Genomic DNA, 17,901 nt, shown 5'->3' with positions numbered 1-17,901 from the left:
CGCATATAAATTTATATACAATATAATAGTCATATATATATATATATACCCAGTAAGCAATTTGATAACAAATTGTTGCCAAATTGGCATCAAATTCGCTCAAAACTTGGTAACAAATCCAGTGCCATCTGTGTCCGCATTAAGCTTGTGTTTTGGTGACAAAGCTTGTTGACATAACCTGACAGCAAATTGACGGCAAAAACCGAGCAAAGCTTGACATGATTTGACGTCAAATTGATGGCAAAAATCGAGCAAGATCTGCGCAAGACAATCTGATAGCAGATTGTCAGCAAAAACCGAACAAATTCTGCAGCTTTTGGCCATTCATATAAAAGTATATATTTAAATAGATTTAAAGCCTTAACCCTAAGTAACAAAATAATGATAAGTTGTAATAAACCGCTTTCGCGAGGCGGTCGTGGATAACTCGGTCGGGATCCGGGGCTCGTGAAAGGGTATCGAGAGACGAACGATAGATGCGTTAGGTAAAATATACTTTATTGCGTTTAGATATATGTGTGTATACAGAGTGAGTGTGTGCGTGTGATTATGGTGTGTGTCGGTGTGTATGCGCTTGTATGTGAGTGAGTGATAAGCGAGCGAGTGCGTGTGCGAATGTGTAATATCGGTGTGGTATTTACAATGTATGTGAGAATGTCGGATTGGTTTAGCGGCAGTCGCGGCGGTCGTTGTGCGTCCGCATTATATGCACGGCTTCACGGATGCACGGTGCGGGATGCGATTTCGGCGGATTCGCAAATATATCGATTACTTGGCGCGGATCTGGATTTCGGCAGGAGCCGCTAGCTACCGGGCGGTAATTTCGGTCGGGTCGGTGGGCGGTCCTTAAACGCGTCGGTATCGATCTGATTGCGTCGATCGATGTCGCGGCTGGGTTAGATCCTCCCCCTTTGAGCGGGACTTAGCGCGCCGTATTAATGGCGAGTCCGGTCGCGGTAATGGCGGTCGCAGAATTACCGCGAGTTCGTGGATATCGCGGTATTGCCTCGTCGGGGATGAGTTTCCCGTAAGATGCAGGAGTGCAACGGCTGACGGGAACACCCGTCAGTGGCAGGGAACTCCCTACCACTGGACAATTGCCGTTGCACGCGGACGGACGGATGCGGATGAGGTGTCGAGAACTCTCGACGGAGGCTGGGTACGCCCAACCCCGTTTTCCTCTTTTCGTAGTGTGTCGGAAGGATCGCTCGTGGAGATGCCGCAAACTCTCGGCGGAGGCTGGGTACTCCCAACCCCGTTTTCTCTCTCCTTGAGCGGTTATATGATCGTATCGGATTTCCAGGCGTCTTACCGACTCTGGCGGTTGCGGAAGATCTGGTCTCGATATCGAAAATGTGCCCTTATTTATACCGCTTTTCCCGGCGGGTGCGCGTGCGTAATATGCCTAATTGTTTTAAGGCATATTGTTTCAAGTTGAGCCGCCGCGCGCGACTCGGGCGGTTTCGGGAACGGTCGGTACGGTTACCCGAGCGCGGCGACGACTCCCGGTAAACAAACGCGTCGGTTATAAATTCGAACGCTTTTCGACATCTTAAAAATGGGCGCTCGGCGCCTCCGCATCATGCCCGACCGGTGTTTGTCGGGCGGCGGACTTCCGGCGGATCGACGGCCGGGTAACGGTGGAGGGATGCATCGTTACAAAGTTATGGTCATAAAATGACCATTAGATAATTAGACATTATATAAAATCATATATTAATATGTTAAAACATATAGGTAAATTCAAATAACTTAATTTATAAAATTAAAGATCTTTTTGGACAGAAATTGTTTGAATAAGTGAAAATCGAACAATTATCTGTCCGATTTGCAAAAAATCAATTCAATATCTGAATTTCCTGTATAAGAATTGTGTCAAAAATTGAACTGATAGAAATATATATATTATAATATTATTAGCATTTTGTAGGCTTTATATACACTCATGACAAGAATTTGAATACGGGTATAGATAATGAATAACGCGCCGCATAGCGATAAGCGACTGAACTATTTTATAATACTTTGTAATAAGCTGCATATTTTGTTCAGTTTTTGCTGTCAATTTGCCATCAGATTGCGCACTCTAGATCCTGCTCAGTTTTTGCCGACAATCTGATGTCAGTCATGTCAGCAAGCTTTGCTCGGTTTCTGCCGCCAATTTGCTGTGTAGTTATGTTAGCAAGCTTTGCTTGATTCTTGCCGGCAATCTGCCAGCTTAATCGGTAATAACAACTCTTGTACCAAATTTGTAGCCTTTTTGCTGACAATAATTTGTAGCAAGCACTTGGCAATATCTGTTAGAACAGACCTGGCTGACTGGGTATATATATATATATATATATATATATATATGTATTTCACAATTATTATCAAATCTTTTATAAGTACATTATATAATCAATCTTAGGTAAACTTTTCCACAGTAAAAACATTGTATGTCCTTTTCAGAAATTTTAATCCCTATTTTAATTTTATACATATAAATAATCCCAATTAAAATAATTAAGCGTAAAAAGCTGGTTTTTTTTACTTATAAGATTATCACATTTCATGAGATGTATTAATCATTTAAAATTATTATTAATTATTTATTAGATATTATCAGAGATATTAATCACTTAAAATTGCTATAGAAAATGATTGAAGATTGTTAAGAAAAAGACATTACTTTATTTAATCTAATAATATATTACTTTTACTCTTACCTTATAGCGCGTATATATCAAATCTATCGGAGGAACATGCGTCGATGATGCCGTAAAGAGAACGTTGTATAAAACATTCTCAAATAAATTGGCGGAGAAATATAACTGGGAAGGCCGACGCGGAAAAGAGCCACTGCATAAATTGGAACTAATGAAAGTTATTTTCAGTAAGTTTGTTTATATGTAAATACAACTGCAAAATATCTTCTGTTAGAAGATATTTTATTTTTTTTCCTCTCTATATGCGTGTAAAAATGACAGCTAATTAGTTTCAATAACTTGCCATGGAACATTCTGTATCATATATAGATATATTTATGATTATTACTTTAATCAAATTTAAAAAGTTTTTGATGAATTAAATTTTATTTCCATTTTTACATTGTATAACTTAGAAATAATTATTAAACAAAGATAATACACTATGAATTACTATAGTCATCGATCAATTAGTGTAGAAGAAAAAGTTAAAATAATGAAAATATTTTTAGGATCCATACTTCACAATATCCCAGATTCCGATCAGGGCAAAATACAACGAAGGGTTATGGAGTGGTTTCGACATTCAAAAGCGAGACATGAAAATGAGAAGAAGCGGACCCATAGATGCGAAGGCAACGTTTCTAATTTATCAGAATAAAGAACTGGAAAGGTATATTAATAATGTCAAAAGGTATGAAATATTAATTATTTTAATCATTACTGGCAACATATTACATACAAATTCTATTGTACGTTGTGTTATAGAATTATTTGCATATTTCGCAGTTATTTTCACTTGCAATAATGTACGTAAGTTCGTTTTCAGCTCTTTTTATGAAACAGTCACTGATGAAATGCGATGTGCAAGTTTCCAATAGCTTATTATATCGCAAGTCTGAGACTTCCTAAAAAAAAAAAAAAAATTAATACAAGATATGAGTAGATATAGCGAAAAGATAAGAAGGGGAGAAATATATTATTGTTTTAACACACAATTTTCTAAACTCGTATTCAGAATAATGTTTATTTTTTATATGTTTAGATTTTTATATGTATCTATACTCACCATTCACGCTCATCACTGTATATTGAAATTAAATTTGCATGGCTCTTTAATTATAGATTATTTCCGACACTATTTGTACACTACTATTGCTTATGTTTCTGTAAAAGCCATTGGCTTTAAGTAGAATGGACTGGGTTTTGATATTCACTGCTAATATTGAATATCAATAGTATATGTTATGTAAATTATAAATTTTCAGTATTGAGAGCCATTAGAAAAATATAAAAACAGTAAGATTTAGACGGTAAACAAATTGATCAATCACAATTGAGTACTCTCGAAATAACCCTAGTGAATCTCGATTATGATTGGTCAATTCGCTTACTGTCTAAAAATAAGCCTATTATAATAGATTTTACATATGTTTCAGATGTGCATGGACAATTTATATCCACATTTTAATTAATAATAAAAGTTATATAGTTTTTCGAGTTACGCGCATTATAAATATATTAAGATTGCATATAATAATCGAACATATGCATCTGTGTTAATAAAAATTTTTATTTTATGAAATTTTTATTGACACAGATTCGTGTGTTATCATCAATTACTGCAAAATATTTCTTATTTATATGATTTGTATTTGTTATTGGTTTTACAATAAATAGAAAAAGGTTTTTCACAATTTTTTCATTTTTGTGTGTTTACAATTATCTTCCTTTTACTATTAAGATGAAAATAGAACCGACTGATCGAAAAAGTGCGAAATCTTCTTAATTTATTAATTGTACCGTTAAAAATATTTGCAATTTTATTTCATATCGGTTATATATGATAATATATACAATTATAACTTAATTCAAATTTATCAATAAAATCGAAAAAATATTTTTCTTTTCTATAAAAAATTATATACAATACATTTACAGGCAATAACTAAAAAAAAAAATTTTTGTAGGGATTGTTGGATATGTATTATTTATTCATTTTTCTGTTTGCGTAAATAATTGTATTAAAAACAATTAATATATTTTTGATTTAACGAAATATATTTCTTGTATTTGGTACAATTAGTACACACATAAAAATGAGTAAATAATATAAATTCAACAATTTATGAATGATAGTTTAGTTTTTAATTTTTGTGGAAAAAGCATCCATAATGAATCTATATAACCTCTAGTTAATGTCTATTATTTATCCATCAAAGTTCCACAAAATATCTATTATTACACCATATAACGTTCATGTTACATCTATGAAAACGTCTAATGGATGTTGAATGGAAGTAAGAAATGCGGAACTGTGGATGTCTAATAGATGTCTATAGGAGATTACATGGACGTCTAATAGAGGTTTTGAATCTCCATGATGAACGTCTACTTGACTTCCATTAGAGGTTTTTGTTCCGTGTGGGTCCTGCTTGCCTTTTGTACTCGACGCGTGATTTGCTAACTATTTTTGCTTATAATTCAAAAATTACGCTTCAATTCAAATTTTGGTAAAGGAAAAATCGTCTTAGAATTGTATCAGGAATATGTCATTTTATGGATGAAAGATTGTCCTGAAACACCCTGTATATAAATAATATAATAAAAATCTGTCCAGAAGGATGTAGTATAAAAATGTTTGCAGATGATAGGTTAATATATGTAACTGGAGAAAGCAGCGCGGAATTAGAGGGCAAAATGAATATGAAATTTACTATAGTAGAAGAGTGGATGAATATAACCCAGACAGCACAAAACATCCTCAGGATCATCCTGAATATATCCAGGACGGTTCAGGACATTTGTAGGATGTTTTAAGATATTATAAATATATTTATAAAAATTTAATATGCATACATAATTATTTTTAGTTGTGTTGGCTATTTAATATAATTTAGAAATCTTAAGTATTATAATAAGTATTAACATCCTATAAATGTCCACTAGATAATCCCTGGATGTCTGTAGGATATATCTGCCCTGTCTATTATATTGGATATCTTTTGGATTTCCAGAGGACATATGAATGTGCAATTAATTGTTAACATTAATTTCGTTTAATATTAATAATTGAATTTGATGCGCACATTTTCATATATCCAAAATTATCATTTATTTAATATTTCATGAGAAATGTTACTGTTCGCAACATTCCAAAAATTTTACAAACAATAGTATTCAACCGCTAGTTCGTTGGTTTACCGCTATGCGACACGCGAACTCGTATTTGAGATTTGGTCATGAGGATTATATAAAGCTTGCAAAGAGCAACTGACAGGAAATTACAAATGTAATTATTTTCTATCAGTTCAATTTTTGATGCAATCCCAACATAGGGAATTCAGATATTGGATTGTTTAGAAAATATTACACTACTCAAACCCGGGAGCCAAACCTAAAATATTCATATATAGCACGAAAGCCTCAAATATTAAAGAGCGGTGAACTATTTTTAATATTAGATTTTTAATATTGGCAGTAAATAACAAAACATAATTTTAATTTATATTTAAATTTTAAAATTTGCTCCTTGAAACATACGAAAAATATCCCTAACATATCCTATAAAAATCCTTAGGATGTTCCACAGGATCTCCCTGGATTCTCCAGAGGTTAATATACGGCTATCACTTACTCTTCCTCAGGACATCCAGAGGAGATCTGAGGATTACAATGGGATATCCTGAGGATATCCTACATGTATGTCCTGGATGCCCTTTGGACGTCCTAAGGACATCCTTGTGCTGTCTGGGTAGGCATAATTATTGACGATAGACTACGATTTAAGGACCACTGTGATTATATGCTAAAGAAAATAGGGAAAAAAACGAGTTTTTTTAATAGAATAGGTAATTATATATCGGCATACACTAGATGTATTGTATATAAGACAATTATAGCACCTCACTTTGAGTATTGTGCGCCGCTGTTAATTGATATGGGAGAAACACAGCTGAGTAAATTGCAAAAAACACAAAACCGGGCCATGAGGATCATATTGCAATGTGATAGACATACCAAAGTGGAGCGTATGCTGCAAGCGCTGCAGTTTATGTCCATAAAACAGAGGCTATATTATAATGTGTGTATATTTATTTTTAAGATTTTAAGGAACATGTTACCGGAGCAATTAAGAAATAGATTAGAAATTGTGGGAAATGAGAGTGAAAGGCAAACATGACAAGCTGGGGATATTGCAATAAAATATCGCAGAACAAGGAGTGCGCAAAAGAGTATGTTTTACGACGGAGTGAAAATGTATAACGCCTTGCCAGCTGAAATAAAGCGGAATGAAAGAATTGTGCCATTTAAGCGAATGTTAAAGGACTATATTGTAATTAATGTAAACTAGATTTGTACAAATAGCTGAGAAAGCTAATAAAGATCAATCAATCAATCAATCAATTCCAGCATACACACATCGCGTGTAACAGTCAGCTGATCGCAGCATCCGACGAGCGGCGATCCGGAACAACTTGCTAAAGTGACGTTATTTTAAATACATATTCCTGACGTAATTCTAAGAAATTTTCTTCTTTACCAAAATTTTATTTAAAGCATAATTTTATGTTATAAGGTAAAATAGTTAGCGACTCATGCGGTGGTAATCACGCATCGAACGGTCAGCTGCGGCGCGTTGCGCCGCTCCTGCTGCCTTCTGTACTCGACGCGTGATTTGCTAACTATTTTTGCTTATAACTCAAAAATTACGCTTCAATTCAAATTTTGATAAAGGAAAAATCGTCTTAGAATCGTATCAAGAATACGTCATTTTAAGGATGGAAGGTTGTTCTGAAACACCCTGTATACCATAATATAAATATGTGTATGTGTATGTGTGTGTGTGTGTGTGTGTGTGTGTGTGTGTGTGCGTGCGCGTAAAATATAAAATACAAAATATAAAATAATAATAATAATAAAAAATAATAATAAAAAAAATATAATAATTATTGTATAATAATAATAAAAATAATAAAATAAAAATATAATAATATTAAAAATATTAAAAAAATATAAAATATATATAATAGGACGGCGCTCCATCTGAAACAGAAAAATAAAAGATTTATTAGTATACTAATTTAATTTTTAATATTTAATATATTACGAATCTTGAAAAAGATACTCACAATCAACCTTTCGACCTCTTGTTCGGAGGCTCGTCCCACGATTCCTCTATGACCTCCTCTTAGGGCTCGAGGTCGAAGAAGTGTCTCAGATCCAAATGGAGGCCATCCGGGTTATCTTCCCAGATGTCCTCGCGGATCTTGCGCTCGTGACGTCGCAGTATTCGAACCAGTCGCCGGTGTTCAAAATTTAAGAATCCGGGAATCTGAATGTCGCTCTTAGAGTCATATTATAAATTAAATTAAATTAAATAATAATATATATTATAAATAATTGATATGATATTATATATAATTTTAATATAAAACAAATATTACTTACTTTTTGAATTACTACGAGATTTAACAGGGCTCTCATCAGTCCCATCACCAGATCCTCCGCCCACCATCCCGCGTTCTATCGGCCTCAACACAGGACTATCTCAATTCATGATGGCATTTTAATTTTCTTTAACTCTTTTTAGCACTTTAAATAAACTTATATTTTCGACGATATTTTCAGTCTGCTTTGTGACGGACACAAAGGGATAGACATTGCCTCGAACATTTTAGAGTAGGGGATGTATCACTTACAAAGAACGCTTACCTTCTGCACATGATAAGAAGACAAAAGTAAGCACGTTCCCACGAACAATTATCTAAAGTTTTTAACTATGAATATATTATTATAATATGTAAACCACTGAACCATTGAACAGTTTTGAATAGATATCGAACGGCTTCAGAACGGTTATCAAACGACTATCGAACAGCTATCGAACGGCTTTTGAACGGCTATTGAACGGTTATGAACAGCTTTGAACGGCTATCAAACTACTATCGAACGGCTATCGAACAGCTTTGAGCGGCTATGAACGGCTATCAAACTACTATCGAACGGCTATCGAACGGCTTTGAATGGCTTTGAACAACTATTGAACAGCTATAAACGACTATTGAACGGCAAAACAATTATTTATACGCCATTCAAATATTTAAAGTCTATGTCCATGTACTGAAATGTAACATCTGTAGCCTGATAAGGAGGCTGACGCCGCTATTTAACGTCACGTACTTGATCATACGTCAAAGCACATTGCGCGCATATTTGGACACACTAGGGCAAAAATATGTGGGATCTATTTTGAGTCAAGATAAAGATAACAATATGGATTATGTATACGGTATTAAATTTCGCAACAAGGGAATGATGATAAAATTTTTCATATGGATAAAGATGACAATATAATTATCGGTGGAGTAAGATACGTGGGAACACCAGGTCTCTACTAGTTGATTTTCAAGAGAGTGCCCAACGGTAACGTATATACCGACATGATCAAATTAAATACAAAAATATATTACTGGCGACAAATGCGCATAGACGTGGCAATGATATGCGTAATCGAGTATTAAGTAAGAAGGTATACAAATATAAAAATATAATAGCGCCATTAATCTCTAATAAAAAAGCTGGAAGAGGTATAAACATACCGCGCGCTCTGACGTTAAACGATAATAAGATCGATTACGTTCATTGGAATAATCCCAACGGGTTGGTAGATCGCTTGCAATTGCTGGAAATTTCGCGTCAACCTGGCACAATGCCCACGACAATGAAATAATATCAATTATCGAGGAACTTTGCGAAGATGGTCTTATTATAAATTAAATTATGCGTCGACGAAACGAGTCAGTCTGTCAATATCGTTTATATCGAAATGTCGATTAATAAATATGGATTATCGTTGGGAACACCGAACAACTCATACTATTAATGAAATGGATTACTAAGAAATTATGTGCGCGATAACGCTCTGTGTCAAACAGTCTCCGGCTTTGACGCAAGGTCGCGCAAGATACGACGCGTAGCGTAACCGGAAGATGATACCGATGCCGCAAACAAACAGTACGTAGAAATACGTGTCAAGCTTTTAGAAGATAGATTGGAAGAACTTGAGAAAATTTAATCACGCTTGAGACAAATATGCAGACACTACAAATAATGATGGACGATATGCAGAAAATGCTTCGATATGCAACTCACGCGCAGACTACATCTAATTCATCGCAGGAGAAGAAAGATATATAAAGAATATACGTGGAGGAATTATCTCATTATTGTGAATTATGCCTCAATCAAATATATCGCGATAGATCTCTGAAAAACAGCTGCTCGTGGAGGAATTGCATGCTCCAATAAGAAAAAATTTCCCACGTAGATGTGTCATAGTACGCGGATTTGATGATCTGCGGACGTGGTCGAGACGCGTCCATATGTACGATTCAATAAAGGCTACAACTACATACTCACAGTTATCGATGTGTTGAGCAAGTATGCGTGGTCTGTACCGCTCAAGAGTAAGAGTGGAAACGAGACGGCTGACGCTATCGCAAAGATAATTTAAGACGATGGAAGATGTCCGAAAAATTTTCAAACTGACAGAGGAAAAGAATTTTACAACGCAAATGTACAAAAACTCGTGAATAAACACAGCATTAATCATTATTCGACGTACTCTGTCATGAAAGCCTCGGTCGTGGAACGATTCAACCGAACGTTAAAGAGCAATATGTGGAAAATGTTTACGCTTAATGGAAATTACATGTGGATCGACGCGTTGTCCGGGCTCGTTGAAGAGTACAATGCGCGAAAACATCGCACTATCGGTATGAGACCTATCGATGTTACCCCTGCGAGTCGATAAACTTTTAAATACGACACACAGCAACGTAAAGATTGCGGTACCAGCAAGATTCAAAGTAAGCGATCCGGTACGCGTGAGTAAATTCAAGACCATCTTTGACAAAGTTTATACGCCAAATTGGTCGACCGAAGTGTTTAAAATCGTTAAAGTGCAGGAACTAATTCCGCGACCTATGTACTCGAAGATTTGCGCGGAAATCCCGTCGCCGGCGGATTTTACAAATACGAGTTACAACGCGTTGTTAATCCCGATGTACATCTCGTGAAAAAAGTGATACGCAAAAAAGGTGACAAGGTTTATGTCAAATGAATGGGACTTGATGCTACACAATTCTTGGATAGATAAAAATAGTATATTATAAATATGTTAACAATAATACATAATATTAAAGATATTTTCCAAATATAAACAAAATTGTACACATTATAAAATATACATATAATTTATAATAGATATGCATATAATCTTAATTTATAAATATACGTAAATTTTATTTGCATATACATTTGCATATACAATTAAATATACATGATTTTTATTTACAACGGCTTCTTGTAATGTCCCCACGGTAGCGTGTCGGTGGTTTCGGGTACGATATACTGCTTATCATCGTACGGACTTAGAGCAATTTTTGTCTCGCAAATAGTATATACTTTGTGTAATTTAGATCTTATACAAAACTGCTGATTTCAATCTCTTCGTTCAAACACCGCGTGTAATCGTCGAACGTTATCGTTCTCGCGACGACGTTATTCTTGACGCCTTTTACCTTTTTCGTATCCTTCTTACCATCTATTCGCATCGCGTACAGTTTTGCCCTAAGCCCAACGAATTCGGTCATGATGGCGCCATTAAGTTTGTTGAGATTTTACCAGCAGTGAAGAGTACACAATTATTAGTTTTAGTAAAATATACGTTTACTATATTTTAATACAAATGTTCTAATATAATAATATTCGAAAAGAAATATTAGAAGGACTTGGACTCGTTACAAAATATGAAAAGGATCGCTCTGTTATTACAAGACTGACTGCGCACACACGTCTCACCAATTTCGCACAATCATGACCCATATATATTTTGATTTGTGCCCTCTATTGTGGATAATACTGCTTATATTCGCTCTTTAATTCAAATTGAGATTACCTCATCCAACAATCTTCATCCTTCATTAAACTCGGTATCTTTTTATTCGCGAGCAATATACAGTACACATTGTCCACCACATAATCGCTGATATCGAATCTGTCAATATTGCGCTTTATATTCTCATATACATCTTCACACTCGATGTGATATATGAGACTGTCGATGTCGGTGTACATGACTTTACATTTCTCTCGATACATAGGTACCATATAATCGTGATGAAACTCGTACAAACATGTCTTGGATATGTCGAGTATATACATACCCACGTAGATTGGTTTATTAAATTTTACTTCGAGATTGCGCAATTCAACGGCGATCAGATTCTCCGAAAACTCGCTTCTACTATGAAAATTTGGTTTCGCGATCATCGCCTCTGCGCCATATCTTCCATCCCATTGGGATATAAGCCAACACATTGTGTTATAAGCTTAATATTAACGTGATTGCGCACATTTTCCATTGTGTTGCGAAATAACGCATTATTCATTAATTTATATAAATTTATTTCAAAATTATTTTTCGCGAGTGTTCGGAATTGTGTATTGAGATCGATATAATTGCGAAGCCATGGAGATTGCGAAAACTGTAATATTCGATGTATTTTTGTAACGCGAAGTCTGTGTCGCGTGCATTGTTGCAGGTAATGTATCACGTAATGCTTCTTATCATATAAGGTTGCTAGCAGCTTATCCTGCCGCTTATCAGGTGGTTTGTCGCGTGTCGGGTAAAACGGTAGGTCAATGTGCGCATCGTGAACATGTTGCGGATATTCGATATCGACTTCAAGGATATAGCCTATAGGCGAATCGAGCGCGATCGATGATGTATCAAAATCGGATACGACATCGAGTGAGTCTTGATTGCGCACATTACCGATCGGATACGACAATATTTCCCAATCGGACACAGACCCAATCGGACACAGACTCGGTCGGACATAAGGGGGCATATACCTTTCTCGGACAAAAAAAATAGCATATTTCATGATTTTTTTTCGGCGAAAATATAAAAGCTACGAGGATCGGTTTTTTTCACAAATAAAAGTACACATTTTAGATTGCATTTTTGATTTTTGTTTATTATTTGTATGGAAAGTACTTTCCCTACAGCCCCTCGCCCTAGGCCTTGCATGTCTTGTAGGGTTTTACGGTACCGGCGGAATCTCCGAGCTGGTTTATCTGAAACAAAGAAATCAAAAAGGGTCTTAAAATTTATGATATTTTGTAGTCCCTATCGGATGGGATTTCTAAAATTTTGATTTTTAACAGAATAGCGGACTTTCAAATTTAAGATATCGATTTTTGGCCAAAATTTTCATTTTGTTTAAAGAAAAAAAACAGAAATAATTAAAAAATTGCAAAAAGATCCGATAGGGACTACAAAATTTTATATACTTGCGGTAGGTCTAAACCGCTATTAAATCGGTTGAGCCGTTTTCGAGTTTCGGCCGGTACCGATTTTGAAAACATGGTTTCGAGAAAAAAGCTTTTAAAGTTTTACAACAGGTTTACACTACAATAAAACTGATTTTTTTCAACTTACATGAAATCATCTATTCCAGGCCCATAAAGTGAATCCTCCTTAGCCAAATTTTCGTCCTCCAATTGACTTTTGGCAAGTCGGCGATGAATTCTGGCCTCCCGAGTCGCGTGTTGCGCGCGAATGTCTGCTTGGCTGAATCGGCGAGTGTCACTTGAAGCTGTGAATTGCGCTGCATTTCGCCCAGTTTTTATCCCCATTGTGTTCATTATTTTTAATAAAGATGTGGCTCCTTCGTTGAATAGACAAACTGCTATATATGTTGCTGTTTCAACGATGCGAGCACTGCTGTTCGTAATTTTTGGGGCTATTCTCCAAATTAAATTATTATAACTTTCGTTAGTATTTTGGGTAAACCCGCCGAGACAACGTTTTAGCAACGTTTCATTAGACAGGTCTTTATAGATAGGGTGAATCGCATTCAAAACCTCTTCAGATAAGGTTTTGAAACTTTGCTCGTACCTGTTTAAAGTGCCGTTGGCTTTTGCCTGTTGCCACTCACACCACGATTTGAAGTTGGGATCCCTTCGGGACAAAGTTGGTGTTGCGGATCTTTTGTTGTCGAACTGTAATGATGGAATGTAGCCCAGATGGCGTCTCGCATTTTTTCCACCGAATCATAATTTCGACGAATTGCAAGACCGTAATATACGCTGAGCTTGTCAATCATCTTCGCAGTTAACTTGTTTTGGCCACCAATACCTTTATTTTCTTTTTTACATTTTCGGAGTCGCGCGCCCATTCGTTTTTGCACGTGTGAAAGGCATTCCTTTTTATTTATAATCAAATTATCTCCATACGGTTTAGAATCAATGATACCTTTATAGGTTTTTGAATCGCCATCGCCAATGTAGTCCGTATATTTAACTCCATACAGGTTTTCGGATCTCTGAAACATCTCTTTGATGGCGTCCACTTCCATTTTGCCAGATGAACCGTGATGATTCATGTGGCAGACTTGTTCGTGTTCAATTTTCCACTCATTGTACTCTTCAGTATCTTGTTTTTTGCCCCAAACTTCGCATGCTTTACAATAAGCGGACTTGATGTTAACATCCAGAACTTTTTTTGAATGAATACCGATTAGAGAGCAAACGCCGAACGCAGAAGTAAATCCGCGCTTTTGCCTTGTCCCGTCCCCAGAAACCGCCAGCTCCGTAACAATATCCACTTCTTGTTCCAAACTCGTCCTCAGCTGTTCTTCTTTTACCGCGTCTCTCATAAGTAATTCAGCAACGGCCTTAGACGCTACATGAATGTTTTTCTGAATTTCATTATGCGACTTTTCGGCGACAGGAGGCGGTAAATCCATCAATCCGCAAAATTTTTTCTCTCCGTTTGCTCCTTGGTCTATGCAGCGCATAGCAAAAGTAAAACGACGATTGATTTCAAATGCCGAACCGATTTGCGGACAAGAAGGAATAAGTGTCGGCTCGCAAAGTTCACAAGTTAACATTATCTTGAAGCCAAGACCTCGACTGCTTTCCGAATAGAATTTAACGTTGCCCCCACATTCTTTACACTTTACAAACTGCGAAATTTCAGTAAAAACGGAGTAAAAATTCAAAATTCGATAACCGATACTTTCATCTTCGGCCACTGGCACGTCGGAACGATTCTCCAATTTTTTCGCAGCATTTAAAGTGGTGTCTTTTTCTTTTTCCATATCCCATCGATTGATTGGAAAACTCCGTTTACGGTTCGTATCTTTACGATACTCATTGCTACAATGAGCTTTTCGGGAACCTTTCGATTTGCGCATCGCGAAGAACAAAATAACACTCAAACAAAACCTAGCAATACGCACAACACAGCTGACACCGACTGAATACAGCCTAAAAACTATTATAACCTCTACTATTACAGCGTCATCTGTTGAGAGAAAAATGAACTCATAATCTGCAGATTAGACTACATTTGAAATAGGTTAAAAGGAAACGATTTTACAGGGAGCCGCCTTTCTACCTGCGCGCCGCTCCACAAAGGGCTACCGCATGCCTGTGCATCGCGCAGTACAAAGCGCTGTATCCTTTATAGTTGTTCGCATTTCAAAAAACGGCTTTAGGGTTTCATTCTTAAGACATTAAACATTTAAAATATGCAACAAAAAAAAAATCGATTTTTCCAACCCGAGAAAGGTATATGCCCCCATAATCCCGATCGGACACAGGCCCGATCAAACACAGGCCCGATCGGACACAGACCCAATCGGACACAATTCCGATCGGACACAGTTCCGATCAGACACAGTCCTCATCGCGAAGCTAGGTATATCCTACAATCATTGTGTGGATGGAAAAATGTATGCGTGGACACAGTGGGTTCCGCCCCCCCCCTCTTCGGGGGGGCTCTACTATCAAAAAACTAGACACATAGGTTTGCGTTGAACCTCGCTTCGCGTGGAAAGTTGTAAACCTATGTGGAACCTTACTACGCATTAAAAAGTATATGCGTGCAGGCAGTATATTCCCCCCCCCCTATGGGGGGGCTCCATTTCCGGAAGATATAACCTAACCGAAACCTATATATTTCTGATATACTGTGTCCGATCGGGATGGTGTCCGATTGGGTCTGTGTCTGATCGAGCCTGTGTCCGATCGGGCCTGTGTCCGATCAGGCTTGTGTCAGATTGCAACTATATGTGTCCGATTGGGTCTGTGTCCGATCGGGTCTGTGTCCGATCGTGCCTGTGTCCGATTGCAACCATATGTGTCTGATCGGAATTGTGTCCGATTGGGTTTGTGTCCGATCGACCTGTGTCCGATCGGGACTGTGTCCGATCGGGACTGTGTCCGATCGGACATATCTGATCGGGTCTGTGTCCGACCGGGAAATATTGTCGTGTCCGATCGGTAAAGTGCGCAATCGGGACGATCCCACGTCGTCGACCCATCAAAAATCTGCATAGGGCAAAGATTGACACATTGCTCATCCGTACAAATTATTTACATCAAAATACGTGAGATACGATGAAGGTTTCGATGGATCGTACGACTGCATGTACTTGTTATTAGCATGTGCGTATCTGTTGGAACATTGACTCAAACCACCGCGTATTCCGCGTTCGATAAATAAAACTATGTCGATACCTGTAAGCAATTCGAAGGTAATATTCGTATGCTTCAACATGGTATCCTAAAAGTATCCGGGAAGAGTATAGTAATACGCGGGGTCGAGCCCATAACTTTTAATACAACTTTCGCGGAAATTTTCAAAAATGTCTGCTAATAATAAGACATCAACTTTGAAATACAAGTCGCTATATTCGCCCAGCGTTCGAATGGAGAACCGCTTCCAGACATACTCGGCGTGCGCGTATTCGCTCTCGGATATCGTGTCACCGGTCAAGGAACTATAAAATGATTCGCGCGATGATAAACACGTATCTTGCAACCTGTCGACGCAGTCAATATATTCGTACGAAAAGACACTCTTCCGTATTAATAAATTGAAATTGTCATGCAGTAAATTTTGAAATTCAGATTTTAAAACTTTGAGTTTGTCTTTATTCGAGAATGATTCCAATTTATGGAGATTAGCTGTAAGAAATTTATTCAAATCGATAAAACGCAATTTAATATGATTTTTCGATTTCTCATCGATAAATTTAACATTTTTGGTAAATGATATATATTTTTCCTTTGTTATCGGAAGTAACTCGATTTCTCCTTCGAACGCTGTAGCTATTTCCTTGATAATAAAATATGCGTCGTAACCGGATAAATTATGAAAAACTGTGGGAATGCAAAAAGAATCTTTATAATTTAAATTGCAGTTTGAATGCGCGTGACCTCTGTAACGCCCTGCCAGATAGCAATGATGGCGTACGCGTGTATCGTCTTGTACGAATAGTTTCTCGCAAATATGGCATTGTATCGCATTGTGAAATTTTTCCCATTCATCGGGTGTTAAATTTACCATGAGAACATTAGCTGATAAAATACTTTTTACACGTAGTGCAAAATACTTTTTACACGCAGTGCAAAATTCTTAATTTCTTCGACGAACCATGACATGCAATCGGTACCGCGACGAGAATGATACGCGGATAACGATTCGTCGTACGAGCAGTGTACATAATAAGCAATATTCAATACTTTATGATGTTGGTAATTTCTCTCTTCCTACATCTTTTCCAAAACGCACTCCAAGTCGGCGTATACGACGAATGGAAGCCTCTTTCCGGTTATAGTTGTTGAACGTGAGCCACTTGTCCTTATCGCTCGGTAATCGGATAGCGCGCTCGTTCATCTCTCGACAGTCCACCGTATGTGACTGTAACTTATCATTCGAGCCAAAGTAGTGCAAACATCTGAAAAAGAAATAATTTTATTTTTGTTGAATTATTTATACAATATATTTTATTAAATATATACGTACCGATCGCAGATATATTTCTTGTGATCTTTTTTGCTCAATTGCGAGCTCACGAGTCTGGATAGATTCTTGATTCACGCGAAGTGTCCAACGTTGTTGTCTTCAATGTACAACAGGTTGACTTGTTTGTCTCTCTTTAACTCGCTCAGACGTATCGGGACAATGTTCTTTTTCTCGATACTATATATGGTACATTGATTGAGATATCGTTCACAAGTTCGAATTTGTTAATTTGATTCACAGTCACTGGAAACTCAATGTTCTAGAGATTCAGCACTATCGTGTAATGAGGGTATGAAGATTCTCGTTTCGCGTTTCTTTCAACTGGAT

General features: G+C 36.8%; 1 protein-coding gene across 1 annotated transcript; it reads right to left on the bottom strand.

Moving 5' to 3' along the window:
* Positions 1-12,807: 12,807 nt before the first annotated feature.
* Positions 12,808-14,956, bottom strand: LOC138937431 (uncharacterized). The gene is given in 3 exon segments (XM_070303730.1): positions 12,808-12,833; positions 13,198-13,715; positions 13,718-14,956. Coding segments are annotated over 3 exon segments (1,761 nt in total). The 3' UTR covers positions 12,808-12,829.
* Between the last annotated feature and the right edge of the window lie 2,945 nt (positions 14,957-17,901).

This window comes from Polyergus mexicanus, unplaced genomic scaffold (genome assembly GCF_030449975.1).
Source record: "Polyergus mexicanus isolate NDT 795.1 unplaced genomic scaffold, iyPolMexi1.0 SCAF_1, whole genome shotgun sequence".
NCBI lineage: Eukaryota > Metazoa > Arthropoda > Insecta > Hymenoptera > Formicidae > Polyergus > Polyergus mexicanus.
This window is presented reverse-complemented; position numbering and strand designations above follow the sequence as displayed.